General features: G+C 38.5%; 1 protein-coding gene and 1 long non-coding RNA gene across 10 annotated transcripts in view; one reads left to right on the top strand and one right to left on the bottom strand.

Annotated features, from left to right (window-relative positions):
- Nucleotides 1-19,925, top strand: part of LMBR1 (limb development membrane protein 1) — a 156,916-nt gene that overhangs the window by 96,557 nt on the left and 40,434 nt on the right. For all 9 annotated transcript variants that reach the window (XM_070618065.1, XM_070618064.1, XM_070618070.1 and 6 more), the window contains 4 exons: nucleotides 1,033-1,159; nucleotides 1,626-1,694; nucleotides 2,503-2,567; nucleotides 6,545-6,617. In XM_070618065.1, the coding sequence (XP_070474166.1) occupies nucleotides 1,033-1,159; nucleotides 1,626-1,694; nucleotides 2,503-2,567; nucleotides 6,545-6,617 (334 nt within the window). The remainder of the gene's footprint in view (nucleotides 1-1,032; nucleotides 1,160-1,625; nucleotides 1,695-2,502; nucleotides 2,568-6,544; nucleotides 6,618-19,925) is intronic.
- LOC139083092 (uncharacterized) lies at nucleotides 414-18,556 on the bottom strand. The gene is made up of 2 exons (XR_011539656.1): nucleotides 17,836-18,556; nucleotides 414-712 (listed from the first exon to the last, which is right to left on the bottom strand). It is a non-coding gene; the product is annotated as an uncharacterized lncRNA (long non-coding RNA).

The raw sequence follows: 19,925 nt of genomic DNA, 5'->3' as shown, positions 1-19,925 counted from the left end.
TCACCCCTCCCTGGTTTAGGACATGCCCTTTTATCTCTTGAATTTGAGAACCTGGGGTGCTGTGATTCAAGTGCAACCTTTTCCTTTAATTCAGAAACCAGAAAATGATATTTAGGGCAAAATGGAAAGAAGTGTGTGTTTTTATAACTTGTATCTTTAAACTATTTTTAATGTGGAAGGAAAGATTGCATGATTTGTTGAGAAACGTGGATATTTTTATACTTTGTTGTGTTAGATGTTGTAGATGAGTGCATAATGATAAAATATCATTATGAATCTTTAAGGTCAGGTACAGATTCAGTCATTTGGTGGCTTTTTAAGAATATAATAAAGTTATTTTTGTTTTTTTGCCATGTCCAATAGGTTTCAAGTTTAAAAGTCTGGCCTCTAGTTCAGCCCTGAGGTCAGAATTCTTTTTATATTTATAAGAAAATTGTGCATAATGATTCTTTATTATATTGCAGCCTCGTGGATTAGTGACACTTCCGTGTAATGTGAAGAAAGGAATGATGGATAGTTGATAGAAACCCTATCCATCTGCTCAGTTTCTGGTGCGGGGCGACCGTGAGGAGTTCTCCGGCTGCGCGGCAGAGGGCTCTGCAGGCTGTGGGGCTGCGAGAACTCCTATGCTCTCTGGTGGATGGGTGCATGCGGCTGCGCCAGGCTGGCTGTCCGTTGACGGGCGTGTGCCTTCGTCAGCCTTTCATCCCTGCTTTAGAATCACAGAGAAAAATTCGTTACTCTTCTTTCTTGGTGGAAAGTGTTAGGAAAGTAATTAATTGTTTAAAGTGGTTCTGCAAAGTGTTTTTATGAATTTTTTGGTACTTTCTTCAAAGCTTAATGGTATTTTACCTAATTTTGAAGAGTCAGTCTAAACATTACAAACTATAAGCATTTAGTGTTTTTTGTCCTGCTAATAAATATTAATTTCCTCGCTTTCTGAAGAATTTTTATGCTTTCACATAGATAGAAACCTAATTGTTCATGAGATGAAATAAAATATTGAAATTATATCTCTATTATGTTTTTCAGGGAATCCGAGCCCGAATTTTAGAAACTCTGGTGATGCTTATTCTCCTCGCATTACTTATTCTTGGGATAGTGTGGGTCGCCTCGGCGCTCATTGACAATGACGCTGCCAGCATGGAATCCTTGTATGGTACGGATGACTTGTGTAGGCCAGTTCCTCTGATGGTGGCTGTAGTGTGGGATATAGCTACACATTCACTTTTTAAGAGATTTTAATAATTCTTTGTATAGTTAACCCTTGTTGTTAATTTATAGAATTAAGAAGTCTTTAGACATGTTTATGAAGAGTGTTCGTGTGTGTCCTGTATGCAGAACTAGCAGGCAGCTTTTCAGTTTTGTTTTATTTTATTTTTTTTGATTAATTGGTTTCTGTTCTGAAATTCCATGGAGGCTTTTTTTCTCCCTCTGAACAGGTTTTGCCAGAAGAGTTATTTCCTGTTCTATTTTACATCTTTTTATTGTACAATTTAGAAATTACATGGTTTAGTAGACTCAAATAGGCAATATCATGTTTATTATACATTCATTTATAGTCAGCCTGTGTCTTAATGTACACTATTTTGTATTTACCAAAATATATTTACATTTTTTTATAGACCTCTGGGAGTTCTACCTACCCTATTTATATTCCTGCATATCATTGATGGGATGTTTGTTACTTCTCTGTAAGTATTTTTCTGACTTAATATTGATGGTGGAGTAGAGTCATTCTGTGTTCTAGAAAATTATGGGAAAGTTTCCTGATGAGATTCCTTAAGCTCGGAGATTTTTTTAAAGTTGACCCTTAACTTTTTTTTTATGTTCAAGAGAAATTTTGATAAACAGAAACCTTGAAATAATAGTACACTGTATTGCTCTCTAAGGATAGCCTCTTCCACAGGGTTGGGGGCAGGGAGAGAGAGGTGCGTGTGCGCGCACACCCCACCCCCCATCATCACAACGCTAGATTCTACTTTTGAATAATAATGATGGAATTCTGTATGGTGAATTTGTGGTCTTTATTTGAAAATTTGTTTAGTTTTACTTGAGACATCACAATATATCTCAGGGATGTTATAAACAGGTAAATATAGTTAAAAGGTTTTAAGATTGTAGTTGTCACTGTTAGATATTCTTGTCTGGTTCTCAATTCCATTAGTACTTGAAATTTAAAGTTTTTTAGTGGTTTTATTTAATTTCATTTAGGTGAAAATACTTAATATTCAACTGCTAGAGTCTTGCACATCCTAAGCCTTCTCTAGTTTTCATATATCTTTCATTAAACACAGGAGGGCCCATCCTCTGCATGCTGTCCTCTCTAGCTGCCTTATTGATGACGAGGAAGAGCCCTCTGACAAAACGAGAGAGGCTGAGTTTGAGACAAGAATTTTCTTAAAACAATGATCTTTGAGTTTGCTCTGTTTTTTGGACTGGCAGTTATCTGTCTGACTCTGACGTGAGCTTTCTGTCTGTCGGTGTCTTCTCGCTCTGCAGTGTGCACCCCAGTTGGCCTCTCCCGCATGTTCACAGTAATGGGCCAGTTGTTGGTGAAGCCAGCAGTAAGTATGTCATTGTAAATCATAAATGTGTTTACATTAGAACATCTGTTAGGTTTCGAACCAGCATTCAGAAACATAAGAATATTTTTGTGGGTTTATGCCCCAAATTGTTGTTTTTAGTTTAATCTTTTTCACCTTTGGAACCCAAATTTGTTTTTGCTTTTAAAATACTAACTGTAGGCACTCAGGTAAAAATTCATCTAGCAAATTTTAAGACAAAATTTACAAATGTTTACAGGTATTTTAGGTGTCCATTATCTTATATCAAATAGTAGCTCTATTATGTGTCAAAATTTATCACATATATTCTTTGATTTACAAAGCAGTTATGTTTCTGAGAATTTGTATGTTATATCTTGATTAATTGAATTATACTTTTCTCTTTAATCTCAGAAATACTATACTATATATTCGTTTAAAAATGATTTTCATTTGGTAGTAATGCTAATGATTTGTTCCGAAGTTTCTTGGCTTCAAGCTATATTGTCAAATATTTAATAATATGAAAATAATTTTTAGCTACTTCTAGGTAATTTGCCACTTAAATGATTTTCATGGATCCTCATTGCCTACCAACTGAAATTTAAACTACTCTCATGTGACAGGGCCTTTCACAACCCTCCCACACTGAATTTACCGCCAGCTTCCTCCCTGTGCTGTCCCCACGTGTCTCCGGCCTCCCCCCACCTTGACTCTTAATTCTGGACTCACCAGCTGCCTTGCTGTGCTTGGAACAGGCTGTTTGCTTTCTCTTACTCAGGCGTGTCTGGAGCTTTCTCCCGCCAGTGCTTCTTAACTGCTCAGCCACTTGACAGCCTCCCGAAGGCCCAGCTCTCATAGCAGCTACATTCACTGCCTATCTTTGAACCATATCTCCTTCTTTAAGCTAAAATAATTAAGCTCCTTCCTCTGCATTTTTCATGTTCCCCTTTGTTTGTATTTCTCTAGTAGTCCTTATTAAATAATTATGGTTATATGTTTTTCTTCCTTATCAGGGTGATTGATGAAGGGAAAAAACTGAGGAAATAGTATACTAGATATTCTTTTAGTAAATGCTTGCTTAATTTTGAAAGTTTTTCTTTATAAGTTACAATCTCTTCATATTTTCTTTTTATTTATTATTTATTTACTATTTGGTGAGGAAAATTCGCCCTGAGCTAATGTCCATTGCCATGCTGTGGTGACATCCCATGTGCAAAAAATAGAGGAAGATTGACATGGATTTTAGCTCAGGGACAGTCTTCCTCAAACAAAAGAGTAAGATTGGCCATGGATGTTAGCTCAGGGCCAATCTTCCTCACCAAAAAACAAAACAAAACAAACCGAAAAAACCACACGAACACTTGCGAAAACTTTTTTCCTCCCCAGCTAGAAGCTGGGAATCTTTCATCTGAACTAACGTAACATTTTATTTTCGCTTCAGTTATGACATTTATTTTAATCCTATAATTATTTTTTTGAATTCATCTTATCTCTCCTGGACACTAGAATATAAGCTGTTTGAGGTCAAGGACTATGTCAATATGTCAGACCCATATTTAGGTCTCCATCAGCCCAGAGTAGTTACGAGCATAGGCTTTGAAGGTAGATAGCTTTTCTTTGCCAATCCTTTGTTTCTTGGCATATTCCGGGATGGGGCTGATAATAGTGTGTTTTCCATAGGGTTCATAAGAGCATCACAGGGATGATGCACTCAACACAAATACCTGTGAGCCGCCCATTGGCCCTCACTCACACCCAGGCAGACCTCTGGCAGTGAGGCCTTCTTGAACTGCCTGCACAGTAAGAGGAGACCCTTTGGTGTGTGTTAGACCTTAGGAAATGTCAACATTGTCAATTGGATCCAAACAGTAGAAAGTGATTGCAAAAGAAACTTCATATCATGGCCCACAAAGATGAGGTTTCTGCCTTCATGCCGGAGTCAGTCGTGGGTTACTCAGCCCTGAGTTCACTGCCTCCAGTGCACTGCTTTCAACGTGACTGTTCTTCCCACTCGGGGCTCAGGTGTTGTCTGCTCAGAGAGGCCCTCGCTGGGGCTTTGCTGAAGTAGGTCTCCCCTGCCCCTTTCTTCCTGTCCCTCCCTTGCTCACAGGATGTTCGTCTTTTGTAATTATGTATTTGCTTATTATTATTTGTTCTTATTTTATTATTTTATTTTGTTATCAGTGCTTAGGCCATAGGAGTTTATCAATATTTGTTGAAATGCTGGGAATTATTGGATTACTTTAAGTAAATTTTGTATAAATTCTGCAGATTTGATACCTGGTAGGGATTGCATGATTTGAGACTCCTTTTTCTAAAAATACCTCATCAGGGAGCTGAAAGGATATACATACATAGAGTTCCCATCATTTTATTTTGCCCATCAACTCATCATGATTGTTTTGCTGGGAATAAGTAGTTTGGTTTGAATGATACAGACCATTGATATCAGCTCTGGGCTTCTTTCAGATTTTTCCCAAAGCTAAGAAGATACTTGGGATCATTTCAAGAAGGATAGCTATGTTAATAAAACTAGAATTAAACAAATTTTAGGTTTTTTCAGTTTTGAAGACAGTGCAGATAATATCCCTTATAATTGGTTATTGATTAGTGGTTTTTTGGTTGGTTGTTGTTAGTGTTATGTGGGTGGTAGTGAGTGTGTATGTGTAAGCATACAATTTCTCTAGGGTTCTGTCCATAGGATGATTTTTTTGAAGAAGAAGATCAGCCCTGAGCTAACTGCTGCCAATCCTCCTCTTTTTGCTGAGGAAGACTGGCCTTGAGCTAACATCAGTGCCCATCTTCCTCTGTTTTATATGCGGGATGCCTGCCACAGCATGGCTTGATGAGCAGTGCCGTTTCTGCACCTGGGATCTGAATCGGCAAACCCCAGGCTGCCAAAACGCAACATGCGCACTTAACTGCTGCGCCACTGGGCCAGCCCCATATAGGATGATTTTGATAATACCAGCGTTCAGTATTTGTGGAAAATTTTTAGTATACAAAGATGATGTAAATGGAAAGTATTGCACGGTAGTGATGTAGTTTATGGATTTCTTGTTTTAAACATTTTGTAGGTAAATATAGATGAGAAACCAATGTTGGGCTGGGTGATGTATTCCTTCCAGTGCTAAAATACTGGCTTGGGCATAAAGAGATATTACGGTATTTAGCTTTTTGGGTGTTTAGAATTCATATATTTGTTTGGCATTGAGAGAGCTGCAGAGTTCTTTAATTCTTTAAATTTAAAAAATATCCAATTTAAATGTCAGTTTTGTGATAATCAGCTTTTGATGGATTTAGTTATGTATTAAAATATTTTTACTTAAAAATTAAAAATAGAAATACCATATGACCCAGCCATCCCACTACTGGGTATCTATCCAAAGAACTTGAAATCAGCAATTCCAAAAGTCCCATGCACCCCTCTGTTCATTGCAGCATTATTTGCAGTAGCCAAGATGTGGAAGCAACCTAAGTGCCCATCAACACATGATTGGATAAAGAAGATGTGGTATATATATACAATGGAATGCTACTCAGCCGTAAAAAAAGAATAAAATCGTCCCATTCACAACAATGTGCATGGACCTTGAGGGTATTATGTTAAGTGAAATGAGCCAGATAGAGAAAGACAATCTCTGTATGACGCCACTCACATGTGGAAGTTAAACATGTAGACAAAGAGAACAGATTAGTGTTTACCTGGGAAAGGGGGGGGTGGGAGGCGGGCACAAAGGGTGAAGGGGTGCTCCTACAACACGACTGACAGACAATAATGTACAACTGAAATTTCACAAGGTTGTAAACTATCATAATCTCAAGAAAATAAAAAAAATTTTTTTTACTTAATTACTAAATAGAATAGGTTGAGCATTTTTATTTTAGATTCCTAGTAATTTGAATGATTATCTAAATTATAGGCCAAAGAGCCTAATTATTCTCATAAGCACTAGTTTTGTAATCTTGTGTTATTCAATTATTTGATCTTTTAGATTCTTGAAGACCTGGATGAACAAATTTATATTATTACCTTGGAGGAAGAAGCGCTTCAGAGACGACTAAATGGTGTGTATACATTAACATGTTTAGGCCAGAATAAAAAATATTCAATTCAAAAAAGACAGACAATTGAGGAGGAAAAATACAAGCCTCTGAGTACCTTGTGCTGTTGCATGAGGTCAAGACTTCAGAGCCGTGTGAACTTCCTAGGTGAGGAATGGTTTGCTGAAGACTAGCGGCATTTTGGGAAAGTTGCCGTGTTTTACCGACTGGAATTAGCTGTAATCTAGCAAGGTCAATTCAGTTCTGAGACACTGGCCACTGAAGTGTCCCCCCGCTCACAAGTCCTGCTGTGTTTAAGCACTGGGACTTACAGCGCTGAGGTTTTGCAGATTCGCGTGCTGTCTTAGCAACTGTGATATCCCTCCTGCAGTTCTCGCCTCTGGAAATCTTTAATTAAACGGAAAAAACATAGTGTGTTTCTTGGATACTAAGGTGCCCAGTTTGACTCTGTAAATACGTTGTACTTAGGAACTCTGTTGTTATTTGGGAATGGTGTTCATTATCAGCTGGTAACCGAGTAAGCATGTCAGAGATTTTAAAATTTAATTTTTAATTACTAATCATTTGTGGCTTCAAATGAAGAACCAATGAAGACAAGAGTAATGACATAGTTTAATAGAGAAATGACATAGTTTGAGTAAATTTTCTTTTGATTTTACTTAAGTGATTTCACCCTACACTCTTTTCTCTTGCAAAGTATGTATTTTTTTATTTTTTTATTTTTTATTTTTTTTTAAAGATTTTATTTTTCCTTTTTCTTTCCAAAGCCCCCTGGTACATAGTTGTATATTCTTTGTTGTGGGTCCTTCTAGTTGTGGCATGTGGGACGCTGCCTCAGCGTGGTTTGATGAGCAGTGCCATGTCTGCACCCAGGATTCGAACCGACGAAACACTGGGCCGCCTGCAGCGGAGCGCGCGAACTTAACCACTCGGCCACGGGGCCAGCCCAAGTATATATTTTTTTAATGTTGAAAACTCACCACCAAGATCAGATTATTAATAGTTCACTGTATTTCAGAATCATGATTCAAGAGTAGGTATAAAATAGGTTACTTGAAGTATAAAATACTGAGAAATAGGAAGAAATATACCTACTTTCTTAAATTACAAATAGCAAATTTAAATCATCAACCTAAAAGTGTTGATAACATTGAGAGCTTTGTTCTTACATCCAGGAATTTCAGATTGTATCTATTCTAGAGAATTCTCGTCAGTAATGTTGTATACTTTGGTATATTGATAATTTTTAGACTAGAACTACATGTACTTTTTATTCCCCTAACTTCATTAAAACTATTTTAACATTTAGGCCTGTTAATTCCGGAATTGTCTTTAATCAGTACTCTCAGCTTTATAACAGTTCATCGAAGTAGTCAATATTATAATAAATTTGTCTCATTTAGATAATCGTGCTGTTGTGTAATAAACATCCCTGGATTATAAAGAACAGACGTCAAGCTGCCACCTGCGGTTTAGGATTCTGTGTCCACCTGAGGTGTATGCTGTTTCTAGCTTACAGATCAGGAGGCTAGGATCCAGGAAGGATGAAATATAGTGCTCCTGAATTAAAGAATTTGGATTAAGTCTAATCAAAACAAAATAAAAAATAGAGCCTTTTCTCACTTTGCTCTTCCACACTAGGAAAAAAAAGTCCCTCTAGAATCTCTCTAGATCTTTTGGCTCCTCAGATCAAAATTGGTTCATCTCTAAAGAAATTGAAAAGGAAATACTTGCCAGAAGGCTAAAGTATTATAAACTGAAGCCAAGCCAAAATAAACAAAACACCCCAACTAGCACAGAAGTGTTATAGTTTGGAGATTAAGGATTAAGGATGATATGATAGCTAATGGTAAGTGTAATTTTATTTTCTACGAATTTGGTAGGCCGTGCACCACTTCTGACTGCTCTGTCGGTAGGTTGTTGTTAAAATCTTTCCGTGAGGCTGTTTAATGATATGCTGAGATGATTGCTCTAGTTTTGCTGTTTGCTGCTGGTTAACACTGTGGACTATTTCTAGTGAAAAGTAATAGGCTTGTAACATAAATCATTCTATGGCAAAATGGACATTTTGAGTAATATAGAGCAAAAATTGTGAGCTTCTGCAGAGTGTATCATGTGCAGAGGAACAAACTAAGATGGAACAAAATAGTATTTTATGATTTGCTATTTTTGAGAAAGTGTAGATCCTAGGAGGTTAGTAGTAGAAATCATCTCCATGGATCTTATTTAATCTAATATTGTGTCAAATGTATTTTGTTATAACGGTTACTTTATATTTTTTAAATTATTATTATAATTATTATTTTTGCTTGAGGAAGATTGTCGCTGAGCTAACATCTGTGCCTGTCTTCCTCTATTTTGTATGTGGAATGCCGCCACAGCCTGGCTTGATGTGTGGTGTGTAGGTCCACACCCAGGATCTGAACCCACAAACACTGGTTGCCAAAGCTAAGCACATGAACTTAACCACTGTGCCACTGGGCTGGCCCCTATTTTAAATTATTTTTAAAAAGTGAAGTTTTTACTTTTTTTTACTTTGGGCTGTTGAAAAGATTTGCAGAATGATGAGAATAAAAGATTTTTAAAAAAATACCCCAGAATTTGTGGTGATATTTTGCTAATGGCACATTGAGTGTACTGTCTTGGTCTGTGTGGAGATGTGACACGCCGCACAGGAGTCTTTGGGATTTCTACATGGTTTGCTCTGAGCCCAGCTTTACAGCTATCTGAAAAAACATGATAGTTACTGTTGAGAAGTGCTTTACTGTTGGGGCTGGCCCCGTGGCCGAGTGGTTAAGTTCGCGCGCTCCGCTGCAGGCGGCCCAGTGTTTCGTTAGTTCGAATCCTGGGCGCGGACATGGCACTGCTCATCAAACCACGCTGAGGCAGCGTCCCACATGCCACAACTAGAAGGACCCACAACGAAGAATACACAACTATGTACCGGAGGGCTTTGGGGAGAAAAAGGAAAAAATAAAATCTTTAAAAAAAAAAATAAAAAAAAGAAGTGCTTTACTGTAGGAATAACACTATTTTTTTTCTGAAAGATAATGTGACTTGTGGTGGTTACTATATTACTGGAGTTGCATTTTCAGTCCCAGTTTTAAAATGTCAGTGTGTAGCTTTATGATGGAGTGCCTGCCTGGGACTTCTCCGTTGTTCCTGTTTGACACTTGATGGTGCTAGAGGTTTGCTTCTTGTTGATATTGTGATTGCTTCATAAGATATGTTAATAAAATAAAGCTAACCTGTGCAGCACGAATGTGAATCCGTGTCCTAAAGAAGCCGCCCTGTTACAGTCTCCTCCACTGTTTCTCCTCCCTGTTGTTTCCTACATATCTTTGTCTAAGCACTAGACGTTTTTGTAGATGAATTTAGACTCTGAGTCTCCAGATCATAGACTAATTGACTGAAGAAGAGACAGAAAAGGGTAAGAATCTATAAAGATTTTATCCAGTGCTGAAACACTTCAAAAAAGAACTTGAGGGAGAGGCGTTCTTTGTGTTCCTGGAGCAGGAGGGAGCCCCAGAGTTCTGTACCATCTGGTTAAGATGGCTCCTCCCTGATGTCCACATCATCAGGGCAGGAGAAAAGAGATGTCTCCAGAAATCACCACGATCCTGGCAAGACTCCCGCTCCTCCTGGTCCCCCAGCATGCAGCCTCACCCTGCGGTCTGCCTCAAGGCGGTCAGCAGTGATCCATGCATTTTGCCCTTTCCCCCTTTTCTGATAGTCAGCACAGGGAGCCCAGCATATCTAGGTCCTTGGCATCTCAGAGTTGCTGTCCCTCAGGTCTCTGTGCTTCCCATTTCTGACCTAATTTCTCACTGTCCCTAACTCCTGAAACTTTCTGCTTGTACCATTTGGAACTGAGAGTTAACCTAGCTACCAAACCCTTAGATCCTCAACCTTGACTCTGGCTCGAAGAAACGTGGTTCCCGTAGCACACATTGCTTCTCCTGGAACTCTCTCAGGTGGCAGCTCTGTTCTTTCCCACATCTCTCATTTTACCACTCCTGGAGTTTGGGTAGTGTCCTCGTGTTCTCTATTGCTGCTTTCAACACTTTGAATCTCGTGTCATTAGACTGTGAACTGATTACTTCTTCCTTTTTCCTTTTGCAGTCACTCTTCACCCTCCCAGGTTATTCCTGCTCCATCCTTGAGGATTTTAGCTCCCTGTTCATGATCATTCTCTCTGCTATGACACCTGTCATAATTCTTGGTGATTTCAGTGTCCATGTGGATGACCCTTCTAGCCCCCTGGGAAGTTCCCTGACCTCGGTCTTCCGATCATCTCCCTCAGCGCTCCCTCAGAGGGATTCTAACCCAGGCCTGGTCCTGAGCAGTAGCTCAAGTTCTTGCATAATCTCAAGATCAATCACCCCGCTCTCCAGCTCTTATTTTCCAGCTCACTTCCTCTAGTGCTCCATTTTGTACAATTCTTTAGTATTGAGACTTCACGTCCTATTTACTTATCCTCATAACTTTTTGTCACCCCTCCCCGCTCGTTTTCTTCACCCCTTCACTTTCTCACACAGTATAAATCCTCGGTCGTCGTTATAACCAGTCCTTCATGTGCACTTAGAATTCCCTTTCCCTCTCTCCCTTTACTGTACTTATGCCAAACTCCAGCCTTGCGTATGGCCAGCTCTTCACTCTGCACTCACATCTGTTCAGCTGACTGACCATAACTGCCTGGCCTTTCTTTAAATGTGTGACCGAGATCTTAAATTTGCTTTACATCCTCCTAGATGACTGCTTTATATCTTCTCTGTCACCCTTAGCTGATAAGCTTGCTTCCTGTTTTCTTGAGAAAATAGAAGCAATCATGACAAAAAATTTCACAGCTTTTTCCTTTATAATGGTTCACCTACCTAAAATTCCCCCTGCACACTGCCTTTTCTCCTAATGCTCTAGCTGAATTGTCTATGCTTCTGGCTAAGGTCAGCCCTTGCCTAATGCACCGGGTGCTATCCCTTCTCACAGATTCAGAGACAAAACTCTAGCCGTTATGCTGTCTGTGTTACATAATCAGTTTTTCCCCAACTGGATCACTTCCATCAGCATAGAGATATGCTGTAGTTTCTTTTCAATAGAATGAAAGGAAGAGGGCCAGCCTGGTGGCGCAGCGGTTAAGTGTGCACGTTCTGCTTCGGCGGCCCAGGGTTTGTCGGTTCACATCCCGGGTGCGGACATGGCACCACTTGGCACGCCATGCTGTGGTAGGCATCCCACATATAAAGTAGAGGAAGATGGGCATGGATGTTAGCTCAGGGCCCGTCTTCCTTAGGGAAAAGAGGAGGATTGGCAGCAGTTAGCTCAGGGCTAATCTTCCTCAAAAAAAAAAAAAAAAAAGAAAAGAAAAGAAAGGAAGGACGGAAGAAAAGAAGGGAAGAAGAAAAATAAATCAGTCTGTCTTGATTTCCTATGCCCTCTAGCTCACTACCTCATTGCTTTGCTTGTCTTCATAGCAGAACTCACAAGGGTTGTATACTGAACAGTTTCATTTCTGTGCTTCACATTTGATTTTGAACTCATTCTTGCCTCCATTACTCTACTGAAATGCTATTGTCAAGTTGGCCAGTGACTTCATAGTCCTCATCTTACCCTCCTTCTTCCTTGAACTGTTTTCTGTTCCACTTGGTTTTTAGTTCACTACACTTTCCTTGTCTTTTTACTTAATGAGCTGCTTCTCAGTCTACTTTGCTGGTTTTTCTGTATCCATAACCTCTTCACCCTGGAATGCCCCATGTCTCAGTCCTTAAACTCTTCTCTTTTCTGTTCACCTGCCCTCCTTTGGTTATCTCATCTGGTCTCATGGCTTTAAATACCAAGTATATACTGCTGACCTCTCCTCTAGCCTCCAGCTGTGTAGATCCAGTTGTCTAGTAGACATTTCCACTTGAACATATCTTGTCCAAAATCACTAAAGACTTAGTCCTCAATTCTGTGTCTTTTAGGGTCAACCCATTTCTGTAGGTGGCAGATCCATTCTTCCAGGTGCTCAGGCCAATTCCTTGAAGTCTCTTTGTCTTAATTCCCCTATGGAGTCCTTCAGCAAAGCTCTCGGCTCTAGCTTCAAAGTATCTCCAGAGTCTGACCACGCCTCACCACTTGGCCTGTCTCCACCGTGTTCGAGTGACAGTCACCTCGTGGTTAGAATTTTGCAGTAGTTTCCTAATTGGCCTTCATGCATCTATCTTTGGCCTAGTGAGTCAGAGAGAGTGCTTGAAAGTGTAAGTCAGACGTTCTCGCTTGTTTGCTCAGAGTCCTCCAGTGGTGTCCTGTTTCAATCCCAACAAAAGCTGAAGTCCTTCCACTGGTTCCGCATCCCCCCCATGCACCCCTCTAACTTCCTCTCCTGCAGTCTCCTTACTGTCCTTCCCCTCACACTGGCCTTCCTGCCTCAGGGCATCTGTAAGCACTGGTTCCCTCTGCCTGCTGTCTTTCAGGTCTTTACTTAAGGTCCACTTCTGGGTGGGCTTCCTACACTGGGAGCCTTGTGGATGTGATTTAACATTGCCAAGCCCTGCCTCCACCCTGGCACTTCTGTTCTCCTTTTCTGCTTTATGTTTTCCTGTACCACTTTCCACTCTGACATGTTACTTTTTACGTATTGCCTGCCTTTCCGAGCTGGAGTGGTTGCTCCACACAGACAGGGAGTTTTGTTCTTTTTCTTCCTTTCTGGACCCCTGATCCTGTGATATCACCAGAGATATAGTGTGTTGGTAGTAAATGTTTGTTGCGTGCATAAATGAATAGGTGAAAAACATGCATGATGGAGAGTTGTCATTTTACTGTAGAGTTAAAGAAGGAAGAGGAAGTAAAATTTGGTGATAGGATAAAAGACAGAATCAAATGGAGAGAGCATTTAGGAAGGCTTGTACCAGAGACCTCTGAAGACAAGCCAAGGTTGGGGAGCTGGAGGACCGTGCACCCTGGGGTGTTAGTGAAGAAGCAGAAGTAAGGCAGTTTTTCCCTGTTCAGCCGCGAAATAAGGGCAGTCAAGATCCATTTCTACGCCACGACCCCTGAAGAATAGCCCAACAGAAAGTCCCATTGCATTTATTGTGGTAGAAAATCTTTTGTAATTCCTTCCCAGGATTAAGAGGATACATGTATCATTAGCATGTTTAAATGTCTAAGTAATGCACCAGCATTAATTGAAATAATTAGCTTTCGTGTGTGTATAGCCTACGGGTGTACTGGGAAACTTTAGAAGTACCATAATGAATAGGAATTACTTTTTGTTGTTTAAGTTCAAAACTTTCACAGTTCTTTTACTGTAAGTTATTTAAAAATATTGTAGCCTTTGAACTTAATGATTCAATTCAATTTTGTTAGGTACTGTTTTCATCTTCATGATAAAAAGTATATCACTTTTAGTAGCAATTACTTTCCTGCGTGATTCTAATCTTTTTTTAAAGCATTTTCTATTGAAGCTTGTATTAATTCTTTATTCTTAACAGCACAGGAGATGTACTTGTTTCATTTTTGCTGAATGTCAGATTTCAATACCTTTGTATTCTGAAAAATAAAAGATTGAAGAAAACAATACACCCTACCTTTTCATGGAACCTAGTGACCTGTTAGAAACATTTTGTCACCATTAGTCCTTGAATCTTGCTATTTATAACTAAGTTGAGTTTGCCAGGCAATTTTATGATGATGTCAAAGTCTCGGGTGGTATTGATGCTTGCTTTAGAATAGTAGCATCCTATCAGAGGCATTGCCCATCATCATTGGCAAGACGATTTGCTACGTTGGTCATCACTTAATCTGATGTCTTTCATGTAACACTCTTCATGATATAAGGAAGCTTACATCAGATTTTATCTTATGTCCTCCACATTACTTTCATCTTGACTTTCTCTAGGTACTCTGCTATAGTCTAGCAATGGTTATTCTAAGAATACTATTTACTGTTGGTTATATCACTGAAGTGAGTATATCTCAAATTTGTCAGACTCTGGGCCACTTTGAGAAATGTTTGGGCTTAGTTAGATAGACTGAAGGTGATCAAATGTCAGCTTTCATCAAGAACATACCTAGCAAAAATTGTTGACACTGACTGACCCCTTTTTTGGCAAGACTATGATAGAAGAAAGTATTCAGTGATATCTTGACTTCATGAGATAATGGAAAAGAATATGAATTTTACTGGTAATACTAATGGTTTCTTTCTAATAAGATATCAACTTTTGGGTCCAAGGGTCTGAAACAGTGAGAGACACTTTGTTACAATTTATTCAGCTTCTTAGGCCGTATAATCACTTTCATGACAATAAAATATGGCCCACACTAACTATTTGTTGCAGGATGAAATGAGGTGACTGAAGAGATGTAAGCTGTTGCATAATATCAGTAGATGAGGAATACTTTAGAATAAAAAACTACAGAGTAATTTTAAGAGTCAGGTTATCATATATTATCTGAAATTTAGAGAGAGATGCTCCTCTATATTATAAATGATCCAAATTTGTTAGCAGAAGATGAATTTAATATACACAACCTACTTCTTCAATCACAACCTATTTGGATGATGGTATTCCTGATAGTAGCGCATATAAATATGAAGTTTAAAAATAATCTTAACATCTTACCTAGTTTAAGATCTACCAATCACTTATATCTAAAGTAGAAAAAAAGCTAAACCATTACTTTAATTGTACATAACTTTATATAATGTTCCTAAAGCTGATTGCTTAATATTTTTTATCTTGCTTGTGGTCATTTATAATGAAAGTATAGTTGCATTTTCAAAATTGTGTTGGATATTGAAAGTCTCATATTACTTGTTCCATACTTAGCCATATTTTTGTGGATATGTCAGAAGTAAATAGAAACTATTATTTTAATAAATATTAGCATTGCAAATGGAATAGAAGTAGAAATAGAGTTTTTGAGTTGTGTGGATTGTCTGTCTCCTCTGTAGATAGTAATAGTGTTTGTGCTGAAATAGATGCTTTAGAGATGTGAATGGCCAGACTTCAGTTTTCCAAGCTTTCTGGGGTCTGCCTAATCAGCATGGCTCTGTGGTGTGCAGTGTTTGCTTAGGGCAGGAGACTGTTCACTCTATGAATCATTAGGATTCTTGGGCTTTAACAACAAAATTGTTTGCCTTAGTGATTAGAAATAATTGAAAGTACTTAAGTGACTTCACATTCTGGTGATAGAGATCACTTTGGTCAATTTAAAGTACTAAATATAATCAAAATTTTAAACTTACCTTAGATGAGAGATTTTCCAATCAACTTTTTTTGGGTTATATGCTAAAGTAAAAAGGTAAATGAAAAAATAATCTGTTTATACTAGAGGTGTCTACTTACAAATAGTATTCATTATGAGACTGAGTTTAGGACGTTGAGTGTTTAGGGTACTGAATTGTTTAGGGAGGTTGTTTTATTGCTTCACATTATTTGAATTGTTTATATACCAACTTGGAGATTTATGTGTTTTTTAAAAAACATAACATTATGTATTTTAAATTAAAAATATCTGCCTTTTAACATATGAATGTCAGTTAAGGCTGTCTTATGTATTAAGAAAAGGTATAAGGACAGCTTAGTTATTGAAGAAATGCTGGACTTTGGGAAATTCTGTTATCTTGGAAGCAAAATATTTTCAATACCACACTAGTTTTTCAGCTTAAGAATAAAGCTGGGAAAAGTTGCCTTCAGCTATTAGTTTTCCTGAATCCAAAGAGACGGGTGGGGCAGGATCAAAAATACTTATTTGATCAAAGTTATTGGCTCTGAAGGTATTCTTACCTATGTAAGAAAGATGAAAGGTGTTGTTTTTATTGCATGCTAGTAACAGTGTAATTTTGAACTAATTGGTGTTGAACTGCCAATCACCTAGGGGGAATGCATATAGATACTCTTACAATTTCCTTTGAGGTAGTGAAATCTTATGTCGAGGCTGGAAGAAAAACAGAATAATACCGTTAAATTGACCTTAAATGAGCTGCTTTGTGGTTTTCTTGGAGAATCCCTTTTTATTTTTCATGACTAGTCCAAACAGGTTTTGTCTCTACCAGTTTGGCTTGTTGACTAGACAGTGCTGACATTGAACATTTTAGATTCATTTTGAAATAAAGTAATTCTAAAATAGTTCTTCAGGATATTTTGATGATTTTGTTGGTGCAACTTAAATTTGTGTAATAGTCCAGTATTTGTTTGCAGTGTGTCATGATCCCTTACGATAGCCTTCATTTCCTTCTGGTCATTTATAATGGAATATTCTGCCCCAAAAAGCTTACTTTTCTCACTTAGGTAATGATATATACAGTAAAGGATGGTAATGTCTTTGAAAATTGTATTATTCCAGATGAATCTAGTCATTTAATGAAAACATTTTTTTGAGGACAATAAGAATGTATTCTTGATTTTTGTATGCATATCAGCCAGAATTTATTAACTGCCTATTTTGTGCCTAGCATTGTGTCACTCCGAAATAAAAACACAGCATTTCAGAAATATCACTTTAGTTATTTTCCTTTGAAAAATAATACATCGGTTGGTCTAGACATTTGTATTGAGCTTTGTAGACATCATACCCACAAAGTAGGCATTTATGTCTTTTCACTTAATTTTAAATTGGCGCAGGAATACTGTCTATTTTGGTACCCATTCCCTTTGAAAATTCTGAATACTCATCAGATTATTTTTTCTAGCTCTCAACTGGTTACTGGAATAGTACTTCTTTGCGAGTATAGGGAATGAAATGTAATCTGGAATTGTATTTGTAATTAATCAGATATAGAGTTTAAATGAACATTAACTATAGATACATGCTATATAATTTATAAAGAAATGGGTTAAAAAGTAAAATGTACTTATCTCTAAGACTATTATATTCTAAGACACTTGAAAATCATATAATGCTATGCCATCTTACTGTAAATCTCCTTCTTATATCCATTAATTCTGTAACTTTTTTCCCTTTTTGCTTTGGCTCCCAGAAACTCTAAACTAAATTTGCAGTCAAAGTTTAGTAGTTTTGGGTCACAGTATCTGAGTATCTCTGTACTGTCCTTACCCCCATTCTCTCATAAATTATATATTGACAAGTAAAACGATTAAATTCATGAGCTCTAGAAATACAGTATAACAGTTCAGTGCACTCAAGACCTCAGCTCCTCCGCAAGAAGGGCTATTGGATTTCTTTCTTCAGCGATGGACAGAAGGGAGAAGGGAGATGCAGAGGGGGCCGTACTTACCTTTCCTGGAAACCTGGGCTGAGACGGGACTTTTGTGATTCCCCAAGAGGGCTTAGAAGAGGCCTCTGAATTCCTTTACTGCGTTTGCAGCCTGCCACCTCGCATTGCTGACCTGAGTCCCTCATTCAGTCTCTCTCCCTATGCGAGAGGAGTGACTCCAGAGCACTGAGCCTTCTTCCTCGCCAGTTGCCAGTCGAGTCGGTGTTTCTGACTCAGTCCCTTCAGCTCGGGGGGAGGGGAAGAGGGAGGTGGGGACGGGGGCCCTCCCCGTGGTTTGTCACTGTTTGAGAGACTGTCTGATCTGATTAGGTATGAAGGGAACAATAGCAGCAGGTAAGGAAAAATGACCGCTCACTTAAGGCTGAGTGATGAAGGCTAAGATGAATATTTAGAACAAGTGATTCTCACTGAAGTTAACTATTAATGGGAGAGACAAATCAGAATTTGTACTTAGCCCCTGAAAGTAGTATAGGCGCTCAAGGAGATACAGTTAGAGCAGAGAAAAGACTGCCTAGAATGTGGGGAAAAAATGAAAAATTCTGTAGACAAAAGATGAGATAGTCCTTGTGGTGGACAGAATAGTGGTCCCACAAAGGTATCCAAGTCCTGGTCCCCAGAGGTGGTAATTCTGTCCCCTTACATGGCCAAAAGGACTTTGCATGTGATTAAGTGAAGGGTCTTGAGATTAGCCTGGATGAGCTGGTGGGCCCCCTGTCATCACAGCATTGTTACATGTGCAAGTTGAGGCAGGAGGGTCAGAGAAGGAGATGTGGCAATGGAAGCAGAGGGTGGAGTGACCTGAGGAGGGGACCGTGAGCCAAGGAATGCAGCCAGCCTCTAGAAGCTGGATAAGACAAGGAAATGGATTCTCCTGAGTCTCCAGAAAGAACACAGTCCTGTTGGCACCTTGATTTTAGACTTCTGACCTCCACGACTGTAATATAACAAGTTTGTATTGCTTTAAGCCATGAAGTTTATGGTAATTTGTTATAGCAGCAATAGGAAAGTAATACAGTCCTTCTGAAAATTGAATTAATCATCTGGTAGAATCAAGTTTGAGAACTGTTTCATGTCACAGACAAAAAGTACGAAGAGAAGGAAATCACTAGTGAAATAATAGATGTGGACTACAGTGCTGAGAGACCTAATCTAAATAATAGGCATCTAAAAGGAGAAAAAGAAGTAGGAAAAAAGTAAGTAAATAAATAATAGAAGAGAATGTCAATGAGCTGAAGATAGACTTGAGTGAGGATTAAAAGGTCACAGAGTCCTAGGCAAGATTATTAAACAGGAAATTAAAAAGATCCAGATTTATCCTATAAGATTCTTGAATTTGAAGAATAATGATAATAATAATAAAAACCGTACAAGCTTTCGCATAGAAAGATTACTTACAAAGGAGAGAGAGGGCAACATCAAACTTTCTGTTTGTAACCTGCTATTTGAATAAGCGTTATTGAATAATATCTTTAGTCTAAAAGTGGGGGATGATTGCAATGAAAAACTCATGTATATCCAAATATGTCATGTATCATTCATTCACCTTATATCTGTATACTGAGTATTCAATTTGTGCTAGGTACTGTTCTAGTCATTAAGGATATGGCAGCTCTCATACTGACAGAAATATTTAGTAATAATCCCCAACTAAATATTTTTAAAAGAATCTCAGCAAAATCTAGGCTTTAGGAGGGGTGGCTGGAAAGCAGTGAGAGAATGGATAGATAAGTGTGTGAAAACTTCACCCACGTGTGGGGTAAGTTACCCAGTAAGGCATCCCTGTGGGGTCATGACTGTGTTAAGTAGAAGAAAATATGTCTCATCTGAGTGTTGAGGATGAGAAAGTAACCACTAAAGTGCCAGATTAACATGGGGAAAAAGAATAAACAGAAATCCCACCAGTTGGGAAAAGAAGAAATAGCAAAATAAAAGAAGCAGAAATTATAATATTACATGAAAGGGGAAAGAGCACCAGTCTTCATAATAAGCCAACTAGTGGATGGCAGGATTTGGTCCCTGGATGTCACTATTGAGCTGCTAGAAAACCCACTTGGAAGCCCGCTCTGTGTGTAAACTTCCAATTTACATGA

The sequence above is a fragment of the Equus przewalskii genome, chromosome 4 (assembly GCF_037783145.1).
Source record: "Equus przewalskii isolate Varuska chromosome 4, EquPr2, whole genome shotgun sequence".
NCBI lineage: Eukaryota > Metazoa > Chordata > Mammalia > Perissodactyla > Equidae > Equus > Equus przewalskii.
Note: the sequence above shows the minus strand (reverse complement) of the source record. Positions and strands in the feature narration are given on the sequence as shown.